General features: G+C 47.3%; 1 protein-coding gene across 1 annotated transcript in view; it reads left to right on the forward strand.

Moving 5' to 3' along the window:
- The window catches only part of snx25 (sorting nexin 25), a 321,585-nt gene that overhangs the window by 109,497 nt on the left and 194,455 nt on the right, over window positions 1-17,633 (forward strand). Inside the window, exon 4 of the mRNA XM_085981347.1 lies at window positions 2,243-2,459. Within this exon, the coding sequence (XP_085837473.1) occupies window positions 2,243-2,459 (217 nt within the window). The remainder of the gene's footprint in view (window positions 1-2,242; window positions 2,460-17,633) is intronic.

Genomic DNA, 17,633 nt, shown 5'->3' on the forward strand with positions numbered 1-17,633 from the left:
TTTTGGTGCGAGCTTCCGTTTCCAAGATTGTTGTAGAAAATGGTATAAATATCGGCATCATTTCTGCGTGAATGGGATCCAGAAAATTTGGGGCTCAAGTCTTGGATGAGGCACCACTTTCTTCAGCTGAACATCAAAGACCGAAGCCTTGAGTTTTAGTGCTCATCATAAACTCCGCTTCCTTGATACTGACTCCATCCCCGTCCCTGGCAATTTCTTCAGGTGCAATAAGACTGCATAAATGTGGTATCCTGTCCTGCTTGATCCAGAGCTGATCTCCACACCCAATATTCTCTCCTTCACTTAGACTGCTTATTTTTGCTTTTTCCCCTACCTGAGACCTCCTTGCTTTTGTCACCTCCAGGCTCTATTTATTCCAATGCTTTTCTTGCTGCCCTTCCTTCATCCACGTTCTATAAACTCCAGCTTGTCCATAATGTAACTGCTCATATCTTGTCCTGCACTATACCCCACTTGTCCATCACTGATGGTCCTCATGAACCTCAACACATTAAGTTTAAAATCCTTAGCCTCATCTTTAAATCCTTCCATGGCCTTGCTCCACCTATCTCTGCAACCTGCTCCGGATTTGCCACAGCAGGAGAAGCTAGGACAGATGACCAAAAGTTTGGTCAAAGAGGTAGGTTTCATGGAGCATCTTAAAGAAGACGAGAGAGGTTTAGGGAAGGAATTCCAGAGCTTAGGGCCTAGACAGCTGAAGGCACGGCCACCAATGGTGGGGCGAAGGAAATCAGGAGGAACGTGGAGTTCTTGGAGGGTTGTAGGGCTCCAGGAGGTTATAGAGAGAACATGTTTCTGCATGCATCGACATAAGTAAAACAATAGTGTGGTTAAATGACAGTTATTTTTAGTGCTGTTTTATGAACTCTAGAGCCCTCCTTGTTTAATGCTAGGAGAGGATGTTAAGGATGAGGATGCGTGTGTCTGTTGGGGGAGGCTGTGGTTTACACCCTGGACGTCACTGAGCTGAATGTCAATCCTGATGTACGGCAGTTACAGGCTGTTAACTGTAGATTGCTGAGAGCAGTGACATAAATGAGTCTGTGGTGTCAGACTATTTACAGCAAATAAAGACGGCGGCTTAACAGTCATTACTGGCAGCACAACCTAGTTATTCAATGCATGACCTCTACTTTCCAAGTTGTTCCTATTACTGGACTTCATAGTTTCTCTTCTACACAGCTGCACAGCTTTTATTATATCACTATAAAAATGAAAATGCCTAAAAGATTAATTTCTCTAAATTGAAACAGAAACCTTTGTTCATACTCTGTGATAATCTTGTTTTTCTTTTTCCTTGTTTAACATGCTGTTTACGGGTAGTGTGTGTGGAGAAGGGGAGGGCACTGAGCTTGCTCCTGAGGCCTTTGCCTATTCCCCTATATAGTCGGTGGTTAGGGAGTGGATATGAGTGTCACAAGTTCTTGATCCTCTGATAGTAATTCGAGTCAGTACTTTCCGTTCTCATTGAAGCAATGGGTTAGGCAGCTAAACACCACGTTAAAACGCCACAGTGTTCGGGGAAACCCGACCAGAACTCTTCTCCACTGCTTGGCAATCCCACCCCGGTAAATAACGGGGCCAACATTTCGGGTCGCTGGCCTTTCATCAGAACGCAGTTAATTTTTTTTGGTGGTATTGATTGTAGGAGGAATGATGGCCAGCACATCAAAGGGACAGTTCTTTGAATAGTGCTATGGAATTTTAATGTCCACTTGAACCATTAGAACAGGCAGATGGTTTAATGTATCACCTGAAAATGTCATCGACACCTCTGACAATGCAGCACTTCCTCAATATTGCGCTGGTGTCAGCCTACGTTAGGTGCTCAAGTCCTTGCTTAAACCCACAACCTTGTGGCTCAGAGGTGAGAATGCTACCAACTGAGCCAAACTGCCTCTAAATTAGTCAGTTAGTGCTTAATTATGCCTATTTTTTAGTATGGAAGCTTGCACACTGAGCAGGTTTGGGATCAATTCAGCCATACAGCTGACAGAGATTTTTGGCTTCCCTGCCTGGGCTAGGTTTGAATCCAGCTCTCGGATGAATATGGGCCCAGGCTGTAACTTAATGCGCTGCCTGGTCACTCAATTATATTTCCAATGAAGTTTATAACTTGAGTGAAATGGGATTCGGAGATTTTTAAGATGGTTTTTTTGTGCTTCATCTCTACAATATTCAGGGTGATCTCACTGTTTGTGTTGTGTGTTTTGTTTTTCAGTTTTTGACTATAGCTACAGGGACTACATCCTTTCCTGGTATGTGAAGATCAGCAAAGATGAAGGACACCTGTACCACATGCTTTCAGAGGACTTCTGGGAAATGGCAAAGCAGCTGCGCGTTCGACTGAATAACATTGACATAGTTAAAATTGTTTGTAATGATGTGGTCCGGACTGTACTCACTCACTTCTGTGACCTCAAGGCGGCGAACACAAGGTAAAGGATTGGTTCGAGATGCCCACTTTATATTTATTTTATATTGCCAATTTTTGCCTGATGGTACTTGCTCTTTACTGGGGTATGACACCCTGGTTACTTTTCGGTCCTGAGCCTAACTGGCTCGTGAGAAACATAGAAACATAGAAGATAGGAGCAGGAGTAGGCCATTCGGCCCCTCGAGCCTGCTCCGCCATTTAATGAGATCATGGCTGATCATCCAAATTCAGTACCCTGTCCCTGCCTTCTCCCCATATCCCTTGGTACCTTTAGCCTTAAGAAATATATCCAACTCCTTCTTGAATATATTTAATGAATTGGCCTCAACTGCCTTTTGTGGTAGAGAATTCCACAGGTTCACCACTCTGGGTGAAGAAATTCCTCCTCATCTCTGTCCTAAATGGCTTACCCATATCTTTTAGACTGTGACCCCTGGTTCTGGACTTCCCCGTCATCGGGAACATCCTTCCTGCATCTAGTCTGTCTAGTCCTGTTAGAATTTTATAAGTTTCAATGAGATCCCCTCTCATTCTTCTAAACTCCAGCGAGTATAAGCCCAATCAACCCAATCTCTCTTCATACGTCATTCCTGCCATCCCAGGTATCAGTCTGATGAATCTTCGCTGCACTCCCTCCATGGCAAGAACATCTTTCCTCAGATAAGGCGACCAAAACATGAGTCATGATGGGGAGTGCTGGTAAGCTATCCGACCATGGTTGATATCGTAGCCGAATCCTATTGTATCTTCACCCGCCATTCGCACTTCCAGTAGGGGTGCGATCAGAACAGGCAACCCGTTTGACCTCCTCTCTCACCTAACTGCGCTAAGAGTAATTCTACTAGTCCAACCCGCATCCTGGCTGAGGTCAGCTACCTCAGTGGACTGGATGTTGAATTGGACGTGCAACATTTATTGTGCATCTGTTCTGTTCACAAAAAGATAATTAACACACATCCGTTCAATGTCCATCAGCACTTCCCATATTCTGTCTAAGCTAATAGTGATATTCTGATATAAATAATTTTAATGGCATCCTTAAGTAGTGAATTAATATACAGTTCTCTTGTATAATATGCTGAGTGTGCTGGGTTTATGTTTGTCAGTAGGTGTGGTAAACCACTGTTTGTATTCCTGTTTGTCCTGTTTGTATTCCACTGTGTACATGCCTGGACATGCCTCGGCTGACTCCTCCCACAGGTCCGAGTATAAAGGTGACTGCTCCCCAGCCCTTGTATCCTGGACCGGTCGACCACTCGAGGCAGACCTCCATTCTGTTGTTAATAAAAGCCTTTGGTTACTCTTCTAACTCTCAGTCTTTTATGAGTAATTGATAGCGCATCAATTTTATTAACAACATTTTTATAATGGAGAAGATCCTCACACCAGCATGCCTGGACTTAGATCATCGGGAGGCGGACTCATCCACCAAGTTTACTCACTGGCTTAAGTGTTTCGAAAAATTCCTGACCGCCTCCGAAGCAATCAAATCGGACGAGGACAAACTGGATGTCCTGACCTCCAAAGTGAACCACCGAGTGTACTCGGTCATCCAAGACGCGACCTCGTACGCGGACGCTATCAAGCTCCTCAAGGACCAGTACACACGCCCAGTGAACGAAGTGTACGCCAGGCACCTCCTGGGGAGTCGTAAACAACAACCTGGGGAATCGACCGTGGAATACCTTCAGGCACTGTCTGTGCTTGGCCGGGCCTGTGGTTGTAAGGATGTAAAGGCCGCCGTGTACACAGAGGAACTTATCCGGGACGCTTTTGTAGCGGGCCACAGATCCAATTACACCCGACAGCGACTGTTGGAGCAGAGTAACCTCGACCTCAACAAGGCCTCTGAACTCGCACTATCGTTGGATGCAGCCTACCAGGGCATGGATGCCTACTCCTCTGCACCGTGGACGCCGCGGGGAATGACAGCCTGGGACACGGTAGGACCGCCTCATAGCGCCGTGCCACCCCAGCCACACCCCAACAACGGCCCAACTACCGCAGCAGTGTCCCAAGGCCAGACAGCAGTGCCCCAAGGCCAGAAATGCTACTTCTGTGGCCAGGCAAAACACCCCAGAGCGCGCTGCCCGGCGAAAAACGCGATCTGCTCGGGCTGCGGGAAGAAGGGACACTACGCTAGCGTCTGCAGGGCCAAAGCCACCCCGAACCCCAGCAGCGCCGCGTGTGGGCCATGCGGGCCGCCATCTTGGACCTCCCCGGCCATGTGCGAATCACCGGTACAGCAGCCATTTTGGACGCCTCCAGCCACATGGGGATCATGGACGCCGCCATCTTGGACGACAGCCGGGACGCAGCAGGCCCCCGACACCGCCTCATCTGATACCCGCAGCGACACACCGACCCCTACGCTGGCATCCGTTACACTGGACCAAGCGAGACCGCACCAACTGGCCAGTTCCACAATGGACATTAAGGTAAATGGTCACGATACAATCTGCCTTTTTGACTCTGGGAGCACGGAGAGCTTCATCCACCCCGACACGGTGCGGCGTTGCTCTCTCCCAGTCCTGCCTGCGCAACAGCGGATTTCTATGGCCTCCGAGTCCCAGTCGGCGGACATCGGCGGCTACTGCGTGGTGACACTCGTAGTAGACGGGACCGTGTACGATCATTTTAAACTTCTGGTCCTGCCTGACCTCTGCGCTGCCGTCCTGCTGGGGTTAGATTTTCAGTGCCACCTTAAAAGTGTTACGATGGCGTACGGTGGACCCCTACCCCCACTCACAGTCCGCAGCCAGCAGCTTCCAAACTGCCCGCCGCGCACCAGGTGCAACCTCTCCACACTCAGAGTCACCCCCCCCCAACTGTTTGCTAACCTCACCCCCGACTGTAAGCCCATCGCCACAAAGAGCAGGCGATACAGTGCCGGGGACAGGGTTTTCATTAAAACCGAAGTGGAGCGGCTCCTGAAAGAAGGGATTATTGAGGGCAGCACCAGCCCCTGGCGAGCCCAGGTTGTGGTCGTTAAGACCGGCGAGAAGCAGCGCCTGGTCATCGACTACAGCCAGACAATAAATCGCTACACCCTGCTGGACGCCTACCCACTCCCCCGTATAGCTGATATGGTCAACCAGATCGTGCAGTACCGCGTCTTCTCGACCATTGACCTGAAATCAGCGTACCACCAGCTCCCCATCCGCCCTGAGGACCGCCAGTACACTGCCTTTGAGGCAAACGGCCGCCTCTATCACTTCCTTAGGGTTCCCTTTGGCGTCCCCAACGGGGTCTCCGTCTTCCAAAGGGAGATGGACCGGATGGTAGATCAAAATGCGTTGCAGGCCACTTTCCCATATCTGGACAATGTGACCATCTGCGGCCGTGACTTGCAGGACCATGACGCAAACCTCGAAAAATTCCTCCGCACCGCCCAACTCCTAAACCTGACATATAACAAGGAGAAGTGCATATTCCGCACAAACCGCCTCGCCATCCTTGGCTGTGTTGTGGAACACGGAGTCATCGGCCCCGACCCCGACCGGATGCGTCCCCTTATGGAACTTCCACTGCCCCACTGCCTCAAGGCCCTGAAGAGGTGCCTAGGGTTTTTCTCCTATTACGCCCAGTGGGTCCCCTACTATGCGGACAAGGCCCGTCCGCTGATCAAGTCCACCTCTTTTCCCTTGACGGCAGAGGCCCGCTTAGCCTTCCACCGTATCAAGGAGGACATTGCCAAAGCCACCATGCACGCAGTGGACGAATCCATCCCCTTCCAGGTGGAAAGCGACGCGTCTGACTTTGCCCTGGCCGCTACCCTCAATCAGGCGGGGAGACCCGTGGCCTTCTTTTCACGAACCCTCCAAGGCCCGGAGACCAGACACTCCGCTGTTGAGAAGGAGGCCCAGGCGATTGTGGAGGCTGTGCGTCATTGGAGGCACTACCTGGCCGGAAAACGATTTACCCTGCTCACTGACCAGCGTTCAGTTGCTTTTATGTTTAACAACAAGCAGAGGGGCAAAATCAAAAATGACAAGATCTTGAGGTGGAGAATCGAACTTTCCACCTACAACTACGAGATCTTGTACCGGCCCGGGAAGCTAAATGAACCCCCGGATGCGCTATCGCGTGGCACCTGCGCCAGCGCGCAGATCGATAGACTGCGGGCCCTCCACAATGACCTCTGCCACCCGGGGGTCACCAGGTTCTTCCACTTCATCAAGGCCCGCAACCTGCCTTACTCTATTGAGGAGGTCAGGACCATGACCAGGAACTGCCAAGTCTGCGCTGAGTGCAAACCGCACTTTTATAGACCAGACAGGGCCCACCTGATAAAAGCCACTCGCCCCTTCGAGCGCCTGAGCGTTGATTTTAAAGGGCCTCTCCCCTCCTCCGACCGCAATGTGTACTTCCTCAATATTATTGATGAGTACTCCCGTTTCCCGTTCGCCTTCCCCTGCCCGGACATGACCAGTGCCACGGTCATTAAATGTCTGAACGACCTCTTCACCCTGTTCGGCTTCCCCAGCTATATCCATAGCGACCGGGGCTCATCGTTTATGAGCGACGAACTCCGTCAGTACCTGCTAACTAGGGGTATTGCCACAAGCAGGACCACCAGTTACAACCCCCGGGGGAACGGACAGGTGGAAAGAGAAAATGCGACAGTTTGGAAGGCCGTCCTGCTAGCCTTAAAGTCTAGGGGCCTTCCAACCTCCCGCTGGCAGGATGTGCTCCCCGATGCGCTCCACTCTATTCGGTCACTGCTCTGCACTGCCACTAACGCCACCCCTCATGAGAAAATGTTTGTCTTCCCAAGGAAGTCCACATCGGGGACATCGCTACCGCCATGGCTGACGTCCCCAGGGCCGGTCCTACTGCGAAGACACGTGAGGACCCATAAAACGGACCCCCTGGTCGAGAGGGTCGACCTCCTCCACGCCAACCCCCAGTATGCTTACATCGCATACCCGGACGGGCGGGAGGACACAGTCTCCATAAGAGACCTTGCACCCTCGGGGGCCGCAGTAACCCACTACCCACTACCACCCCCCCCCACGATCCGATATCCAGCCCCAGCAGACGGCAGGCCTGGGCCCCGCGACCCGCTCGACATCTACGAGGACGACACGCCTGTGCCACAGCCTACGCTGGACTCGACGCCGGAAACTTCACTACCCCTGCCGTCGCCACGCAGATCACAGCGGCAGACAAGACCTCCGGAGAGACTCCAATACACTAACTTTTAATACACTTCACCCCGCCGGACTCAATTTTAAACAAGGGGTGAATGTGGTAAACCACTGTTTGTATTCCTGTTTGTCCTGTTTGTATTCCACTGTGTACATGCCTGGACATGCCTCGGCTGACTCCTCCCACAGGTCCTAGTATAAAGGTGACTGCTCCCCAGCCCTTGTATCCTGGACCGGTCGACCACTCGAGGCAGACCTCCATTCTGTTGTTAATAAAAGCCTTTGGTTACTCTTCTAACTCTCAGTCTTTTATGAGTAATTGATAGCGCATCAGTAGGTATGTATGATATGTTTTTCTTCCTTTTCATCATGATCTTTTCTAAAGTACTATCTTGGTTACAGTGCAACTAATAGGTGCCTCCCAGTGCACCAATGCCTTGTATTTAAAATTCTTATCTTCTTCAAATCCCTCCTTATCTCTGTAACCACCTCCAACCTCACAACCCTCTGAGAATTCTGCTTTTCTCCAATTCTGGCCTCTTCACATCCCCCACTTCCTTCACCCATCATTGGCGGCCATGCCTTTAGCTATCTAGGCCATAAGCTCTGGAATTCAATTCCTGTCTCTCCACCTCGCTCCCTGCATAAAGCCCACCTCTTTGGCGAAGCTTTTAGTCACCCCTCTAATATCTACTTCATTAGCTCAGTGTCAAATTTTGTCTGATTTACGCCTCTGTGAAGCGTCTTGGAAGGATTCCCTGTGTTAAAGATTCTATAGTAATGCAGGTTGTTGCACCTAAAGCAAATAAAGTAAACCCTGCAGCAAGTGGGAACTAGGCAGCTACGCTTGGGGCTGACACACCAGCTGACAACCTTAGAATTGCATTTTTTGTTGTTTCTGTGATGCTTTTGTGAGATGAAAGATGTTGATGCTGGGGAATGGTACATTTTCTCCTAATGTCAGCACCAGTTAAGATTTAGACAGGATGCTGGGATGAGGCTCCCATCTATTCCACCCCATCAATGTGGCTCAACCTTGGGCGATCACCTCTTACAGCATCAGTGTCACGTCTCCATTTCCCACACCAGATAATCTGCATCTTCTGAGTAAGAGTGCCAAAATATGGTACCATAGTAGTATACAGCACAGAGGGAGGCCATTTGGCTCATTGTCTCTGTGCCGGCCGAAAAAGAGCTCTCTAGCCTAATCCCACTTTCCAGCTCTTGGTCCGTAGCCTTGTAGGTTACGGCACATCAAGTGCACATCCAAGTACTTTTTAAATGCGATGAGGGTTTCTGCCTCTACCACCCTTTCAGGCAGTGAGTTCCAGACCCCCACCACCCTCTGGGTGAAAAAGATCTCTCCAACTCCCTTCTAATCCTTCTACCAATTACTTTAAATCTGTGCCCCCTGGTTATTGAGCTCTCTGCTAAGGGAAATAGGACCTTCCTATCCACTCTATCTAGACTCCTCATAATTTTATACACCTCAGTTAAATCTCCCCTCAGCCTCCTCTGTTCCAAAGAAAACAACCCCAGCCTATCCAATCTTTCCTCATAGCTAAAATTCCCCAGCCCAGGCAGCATCCTCGTAAATCTCCTCTGTATCCTCTCTAGTACATCCTTCCTGTAATGTGGTGACCAGAACTGTATGCAGTACTCTAGCTGTGGCCTAACTAGTGTTTTATACAGTTCAAGTATAACCTCCCTGCTCTTATATTCTATGCTTCAGTTAATAAAGGAAAGTATCCTGTATGCCTTCTTAACCACCTTATCTACCTGTCCTGCTACCTTCAGGGATCTGTTGCCATTCACTCCAAGGTCCCTCTGTTCCTTTACACTTCAGTGTCCTTCCAATTATTGTGTATTCCCTTGCCTTGTTAGCCCTCCCCAAATGCATTACCCCTCACTTCTCCAGATTGAATTCCATTTGCCACTTTTCTGCCTACCTGACCAGCCCATCGATATCTTCCTGCAGTCTACAGCTTTCTTCCTCACTATCAACCACATGGCCAATTTTTGTATCATCTGCAAACTTCTTAATCGTGCCCCCTACATTGAAGTCTAAATCATTGATGCATACCACGAAAAGCAAGGGACCTGGTACTGAGCCCTGCAGAACCCCACTGGAAACAGCCTTCCAGTCACAAAAACACCTGTCGACTATTATCATAGCGAAATACTGCGGCTGCTGGAAATCTGAAATAACAACAGAAAATGCTGGAAACGCTCAGCAGGCCAGGCAACATCCGTGGAGAGAGAAACAGAGTCAATGTTTCAGGTCGAAACCCTTCTTCAGAACTGAGGAAAAAAAGGCAGGAAATGAAAAGATTAATCTGTTTCATTTCCTGCCTTTTTTTCCTCAGTTCTGAAGAAGGGTTTCGACCTGAAACGTTGACTCTGTTTCTCTCTCCACGGATGCTGCCTGGCCTGTTGAGTTTTTCCAGCGTTTTCTGTTGTTATGTCGACACTTATCCTTTGCTTCCTGCCACTGAGCCAATTTTGGATCCAACTTGCCACTTTCCCTTGGATTTACTTCTACTTTTCTGACCAGTCTGTTATGTGGGACCTTGTGAAAAGCCTTGCTAAAACCCATGCAGACTACATCACATGCGCTACCCTCATCGACCCTCCTTGTTACCACCTCAAAAATTCAATCAACTTAGTCAGACACAACCTTCCCTTAACAAATCCATGCTGACTTTCCTTGATTGATCCGTGCCTTTCTAATTGGCGATTAATACTGTCCCTCAATTTTTTCCAATAATTTGCCTACCAGCGAGGTTAGGCTGACTGGCCTGAAATTCCTCGGTCTATCCCTTTCTCCCTTCTTAAACAACCGTACAGTGTTGGCAGTCCTCCAGTCCTCCGGCACCACGCTTGTAGCCAGAGAGGATTGGAAAATGATGGTCAGAGTCTGTGTTATTTCCTCCCTTGCTTCTCTTAGCAGCCTGGGGTACATTTCATCTGGGCCTGGCGATTTATCTACTTTCAAAGATGCTAAACCTCTTAATATTTTCTCTCTCACTATATTTATCTAATTTATTTCAAACACCTCCTCCTTTGCTACAATGTCTGCATCATCCCCCTCTTTTGTGAAGACAGATGCAAAGTATTCAGTAAGAACCATACCCATGTCTTCTGCCTCCACATACAGGTTACCTTTTTGGTCTCGAATAGGCCCTACTCTTTCCTTAATTATCCTCTTGCTCTTTATGTATTTATAAAACATTTTGGGGTTTCCCTTGATTTTGCATGCTAATATTTTTTCATGCCCTCTCTTTGCTTTCCTAATTTCCTTTTTAATTTCACCCCTGCACTTTCTATACTCCTCTAGACTTTCTGCAGTATTGAGCTCTCGGTATCTGACAAAAGTGTCCCTTTTTTCCTTATCCTGCCCTGCATGCTCCTTGACATCCTTGAGGACTCTAGATTTATTTGTGGAAACATATTTGCTCCGAACCCTCGCCATCTCCTCCTTGAATGCCTTCCACTGCTCTGACACTGATTTACCTTCAAGTAGCTGTTTCCAGTCCACTTTTGCTAAATCACATCTCAGCTTGGTAAAATTGGCCTTTCCCCAGTTGAGATCTTGCATGTCGTTACATGCTGTGCACCCACTTCCAATAGGGTCTGGTCTTTCCTGCCTGTAAGAGGAGCTTTATGTAGAGTTTTACATCCCATCAACATAGAAGGATAACATACCACCTAGTCTCTCAGCTGTGTATGTTGATTTTCCTTAGATCTTATCGAAACATATAAGATTGTGAGGAGGATTGATTGGGTGGATGCGGTGAGGATGTTTCCACTGATGGGTGAGACTAGAACTAGGGGGCATAATCTTAGAATAAGGGGCTGCCCTTTCAAAACTGAGATGAGGAGAAACTTCTTCACTCAGAGGGTAGTAAATCTATGGAATTTGCTACCCCAGAGAGCTGTGGAAGCTGCAACATTATTAAATAGATTTAAAACGGAGATAGACAGTTTCCTAGCTGATAAGGGAATGAGGGGTTACGGGGAGAGGGCAGGGAAGTGGACGTGAGTCTAGGTTCGGATCAGCCATGATCCTATTGAATGCCGGAGCAGGCCTGAGGGGCCGTATGGCCTACTCCTGCTCCTACTTCTTATGTTCTTATTGTAAGGTTCAGTAACTCAGACCCTTATGCCGCACAGTTCCTCATGTTACCAGGAGTTTGTATTGAGTTGGATGCTAGGACAGCGTTCCCCTGATGTTTACCAACGAAATGGATTGCAATCAACCTGAGGAGAGACCCTCCTGCCACACGCTACCACCACCGCCCCCCCGCCGCCCCAGCCCAGGCTAACAGTGTCATTTTAATTTCTTACAGCAGCTATTCTAGAGGCCACCAATATAAGATAGTCACCAAGAAATCCAACAGGGAATTCAGAAGAAACTTCTTTTCCCAGAGAGTGGTGAGAATGTGGAATTCGCTACCACAGGGAGTAGTTGAGGCGAATAGTATAGATGCATTTAAGGGGAGGCTAGATAAGCATATGAGGGAGAAGGGAATAGAGGGTTAGATGAGGAAGGATGGGAGGAGGCTCGAGTGGAGCATAAATGCCGGCATGGACTAGTTGGGCCGAATGGCCTGTTTTTGTGCTGTGTATTCTATGCAATTCTATGTATTTTTGCATTCTGCAGGTGAAATTGCCCATTAGTGCTGCTTTATAGGGTCAGTGACATTATGACCTATAGCAACTGGGTTGAGGCTTCAAAAACTGATTTGGTCCTTACAGCTGATGGAGACAAGAGACTTTCATTGGGTAGATTCAGACCCAGGACCCAGAGGCGAAAGAACAGTATACTAACCCACTGTGCCACTCTTAAAACCAATGTACAAAAGTTAAGAACAGATTTTGGCAAGAGAAACTGAATAAGTAATAATCGGCATGTGGCGCGAAAGATTGATATCATTTAAAGTTTTATGCTTCATGCATTAATGCCTGGATATTAACTGGGGGGTGGGGGCGGGGGGTGGGGGGGGTGCGGTGCGGGAGGGGGGGGGGGGAGGGAAAGAGAGTCCCGGCATGCTGTGAATTTTTTCCCTGCCCAGAAGTCAGCCTAATTGATGGGCTTCGCTTCCAGTTGGGCGGGGAGCAGGCCGCAGGACCAGGTAGGTCTGATCCTTGACCCCGGGGTGGTCTGATCATCAACCCCGGGACTTGAATCCAAACTTCAGTAACCCTTGGAGCAGGTCCATATCAAGAACAATAGCACTCTGGTCAAGAGCACAGTGGCAGTTTAAGGACAGCCAAGAACAGTTTGATTGCTGGTATAGACAAGAAAGACACAGAGCCAGAAAAATGCACAACCACTGCAGCAAGCGACAAGAAATCAAACCAGGAGAAAAGATAAAGCTGGAATGCAAAAGGTGAAGAGCAGGGAAGGGAAGAGGAAGATGAGGAAAGCAGAGAAGAGCACGCGATGATGGAGGACTGGGGGAATCAACAATGGAGGCAGATCATTCTTTGGGGTGAAGCTTCAAGGGAGGAAGCTGGACCCTGCCTGCAGTGTATGTACCTTTAAGAGAGAACTACTTTTACAGCTCCTGTATACTGTAGTACCGGCAGTGACCGCACCTGTATATAAGCCTTGAGCATGCCTCTGTACCCCCAGTCTTGAGACTACCCTACTCCAGTAAATACCTGTTGATTGTTAAGTTACAGCATCCGTGTGGTTATTGAAAAACATCATACTCTCAGAATCACGGATCTAACACTGCCCTCTATCCGAACCCCCTTCCCCGCAATGCTGTCTGTATACTCACTGCTGGTGCAATGATCCATCCGTCTTATGATTTTAAAACATCCTTTGAATTATCATGAGCATGGCCACAGGAAACGTAAAATTTTGGTTACTTTTCCCAGATTGCTCAGCATTACCTTCTACTGTGTTATAATACAGCGGACTTCCTGTGGCATTGCTCGCGGTCCGGTTTATAATGCTAAGGAGTGTAATATACAGCGTGTTTTATGTAATTTGTAAGGGAGTGTTTATGTCTTTGTAGCCCTTTCCTAATGGGTGCCAAGGGATTGCTTTGAGCAAAGCTGTATGCTGTTGAGGTGCTCAGTTTTAAGCTGACATATTGTTTTAAGGCGACATGTTCTTTTTAAGGCACATCATGTGATCAGTAGAGGCTAATTGCTGTTGCTGAGGGGAAATTAGTCTCGAAGCACTTTTCATTCATTATGCAGGTTTCCCACTTTGGTTCTGATTTGAGAGCTGTTTTATGAATCGAATATTTAATGTTTTACCTCCTGGGCATTTCCCAGTAGCGATTTGCAGAAGTTGTCTCATAAAGTTGTTTAGCTGAGTAAGATGGCAAGGATCCTGAGAAAGATGTGCGGGATAGAGTGCAGAAGGCTGCTTTGCCCACTGGGTGATAGCCAGGACTCAGCACAATAGTTAATTCAAGCAATTCCCAGGGCAAACACTTTCCCTTGCTGTTACAAAGCACTGTTCTTTGGAATATTTCAGTCCCCTGCTGGTAATCTCCTGTGGTTTCTATAAGAATTGCTAGATTGAAAAAAGATCATGGCTCATCTAGTTTGCCATCTACCATTCTGGTATGATACAACAATAATGGAGTTTTTGACTAATCTTGGCAATCAATCGCTATCACTTTAGTCTTGTATCACGAGGCAAGGTAAACCCTTAGTGATGGAAATCTTTGAGAACTATCGGTTTAAAAAAAATTAAAAATGGGAAATTGTTGGGGGAGAAACAGTGGCAGGAAATCTAATTCAGTGGCTAAGCTTGCGATAAGTTAGTGAAATCTAATTTTTTTTCTGCAGACATAGTCTTTTTTTCGTGTAGCAGATCCTAAGGTCCATCGCCTTTCATCATCCTGGCAGTCGCATGATAGAAGGATAGTGGAGTTGTTGACTAATCAAATCTCCATCAATTAGTCTACAACAGAGCCAGACATGAGATGAGAAACCCCCCAATGGTGGAGGGCTTTGGGAATCCTAGGTCCAAAGTCACCTGCTCCTTCCAAGCATTGAATGGCGGAACAGGCTCGAGGGGCTGAATAGCCTAGTCCTGTTCCTGTGTCTCAAATGACTTATACAAGGCATCCCAAAATGTTATTTACTGAAAGAAATTATCTAATTTGCAGTCGAATGAATCAATACTAACTGCTTAGACTCCTTCGGGAACCGGTTCCATCGATTGACATGAGGCCATGCTCTGTCATTTCATGCTACCCTCAGCCACCTAGTGAGATTCATTATTTACATAAGCAGCTTGGCATATCTCATTTTACCAGTGGCGAGTATTGTGTCTTTACTTTGTGACTTGATAGCAACCTTAAAAATTAAATATACTGTTTAATGTTGCCTGTTGTATTCAGATGTGGAGAAGAGATGCTGTTGCTGTTTCAGTCCTGAACAGGAATATAAATCTGAAACTAGTATCTTAAACTTCTAGTAAGTACCTGTAGACTCTGTTACTGGACAGGCTGCCTCAATTCGGCATACTGCTGTTTTCTGTCCTCTATATTTGACAGCCCGTGTGACTTTTATAAAGTTGATAATAGCCATTAATGAGTTAAATTTCAGCTCTCTATAGAAGATACCAATGCTTGTAATGCTGAGATATCTGCACTCCTCCAATTCTGGCCTCTTGAACATCCCTGATTTTAATAGCTCCACCATTGGTGGCCGTGCCTTCAGCTGCCAAGGCCCAAAGCTCTGGAATTCCCTCCCTAAACCTCTCCACACCTCTACCTCTCTCTCCTCCTTAAAACCTACCTCTTTGACCAAGCTTTTGGTCATCTGTCCTAATGTTTCATGTGGCTTGGTGTCAAATTTTGTTTGATTCTGCTCCTGTGAAGCGCCTTGAGACATTTTACTATGTTCAAGGCACTATATACAAGAAACTCTTTTATCCGGCACAGACGGGACCGGCGTGGTGCCGGTTTATCAAAAAGTCCGGATTACAGAGAGGTATAGTAAAAGGTACGAGAGCCCTGTACACAGCAACACATCCAGGCTTCCCTGTTGCTTAGCAACAGGTGCAGGAACCCCGGCCACAAGATCCAGGCGTCCCTGTTGCTTAGCAACAGGTGCAAGGACCCCGGTTACACAGCCACAGATCCAGGAACGGCCAGTAATATGAAGTAAAACTTATATGAACCTACTCCTGAATTTTGCCGGTTAAGAGATTTCCGGTTATTTTGGTGCCGGTAAATTGAGAATTTCCTGTAAATGCTTGTTGTTGTAGTGATGGTGGTGGTAGTAATAACAGTAGTGAATACTGTTCTAGCCACCCTGTTAATATTGCAGCTCCAAACACAACCTCTGTGTTCAGAAATATTGCAGTGCCTGGAACTAACCACAGCTCTGCATGGAATCTCTCTCTCACTTCAGAACTGAAGTAAATTAATGAGAAGATTGAAGGGTGTCTTGTGGACCAGTTGCGAAAATTGCTTCTGATGATTCCAAGCGCAGACTATCTCTGTCAACAAACAGTGGGTACTGTCTGTCTGGTGCGGATTGAGTTACTTAGGTAAGTTTAATTGGGCTATACCAGTAAAACAGCGGAAATAATAAACTTGCAAAGTATCTCATCCTATCACGTTTAATCCGAGTTCTCTCCCTTTCGAGGTGTATGTATATTGTACATGCTAATGAGCTACTGAGTAAATGAACAGCACATGGCTGTGGATGCTGAGTTGTGGAGTATATTCAAGGCTGAATTAGATAGATTTTTGGACTCTAGGGGAATCGGGATATGGGGATTGGGCGGAAAAGTGGAGTTGAGGTCGAAGATCAGCCATGATCTTATTGAATGGCGGAGCAGGCTCAAGGGGCCATATGGCCTACTCCTGTTCCTAATTCTTATGTTCTTATGGTAGTTAATAAGAAATGATCACATAGAATCATAGAATAGTACAGCACAGGAGGCGGCCATTCGGCCCATCGAGTCTGCTCCCGCTCTTTTGAGGAGTTAGTGCTACTCCCCTGCTCTTTCCCCATATTCACATTGGTGCTAAAAGTAGCAAATCTGAAATTGTTGAAGTGCAGCAGGAAAAATATTGGCTGATATTCTGAATGTTTGGTCAACTAGGATGGAGCAAATTTTCAAGGCAAGGAAAATATCGGAGGAGTGTATTAATAGAACCATTGGCTCCTGGTTATGCAACGCCTCGATTTCAAAATCCTCATCCTTGTTTTCAAATCCCTCCCTGGCCTCGCCCCTCCCTATCTCTGTAATCTCCTTCAGCCCCACAACCCCCTGAGATATCTGCGCTCCTCTAATTCTGCCCTCTTGAGCATCCCTGATTATAATCGCTCAACCATTGGTGGCCGTGGCTTCTGTTGCCTAGGCCCTAAGCTCTGAAATTCCCTGCCTAAACCTCTCTGCCTCTCTACCTCTCTTTCCTCCTTTAAGATGCTCCTTAAAACCTACCTCCACCTGCCCTAATTTCTCCTTATGTGGCTCGGTGTCAAATTTTTTGTCTTGTATTACTCCTGTAAAGTGCCTTGGGACGTTTTACTACGTTAAAGGTGCTATATAAATACGAGTTGTTGTTGTTATAAGTTCAAGGATGTGATGGTAATCGTTCAATACATTTGTTGAGACCCCAGTTCAGCTATTTTTCTTTTCACCATACTTGGGGCAGCGAAAAGCTACAGGACAATGGGAAGAATGCAGAAAAGAGCTACAGGAAACTTTCTGGTATCCGACACTGATGGGACCGAGCTGGTGCCGTACCATCCAAACTGCCATAGAAACCAGCGCTAATGTTAAAACATACGGAGCTTTTGAGCTCCATGTGAATCAACAAACCCTGTTGCTTAGCAACAGCTTCAAAACAGTCGGCCGCAGCTTAAAAGCGTCTCTGTAGCTAAGCAACAGCTTCAGCTTTAACCAAACCTTGCAGAGCCTGACTGGGGAAAAAAAAGCAACGAGAAGTAAAAAAACTTATAGGAAACGGCTCCTGAATTTTGCCGGTAAATAGAGCTTTCCGGACATTTAACCTCCGGTTAAACGAAAGTTT

The sequence above is a fragment of the Somniosus microcephalus genome, chromosome 1 (assembly GCF_052327205.1).
Source record: "Somniosus microcephalus isolate GS21.2 chromosome 1, FLI_Smic_1.0, whole genome shotgun sequence".
Lineage (NCBI taxonomy): Eukaryota > Metazoa > Chordata > Chondrichthyes > Squaliformes > Somniosidae > Somniosus > Somniosus microcephalus.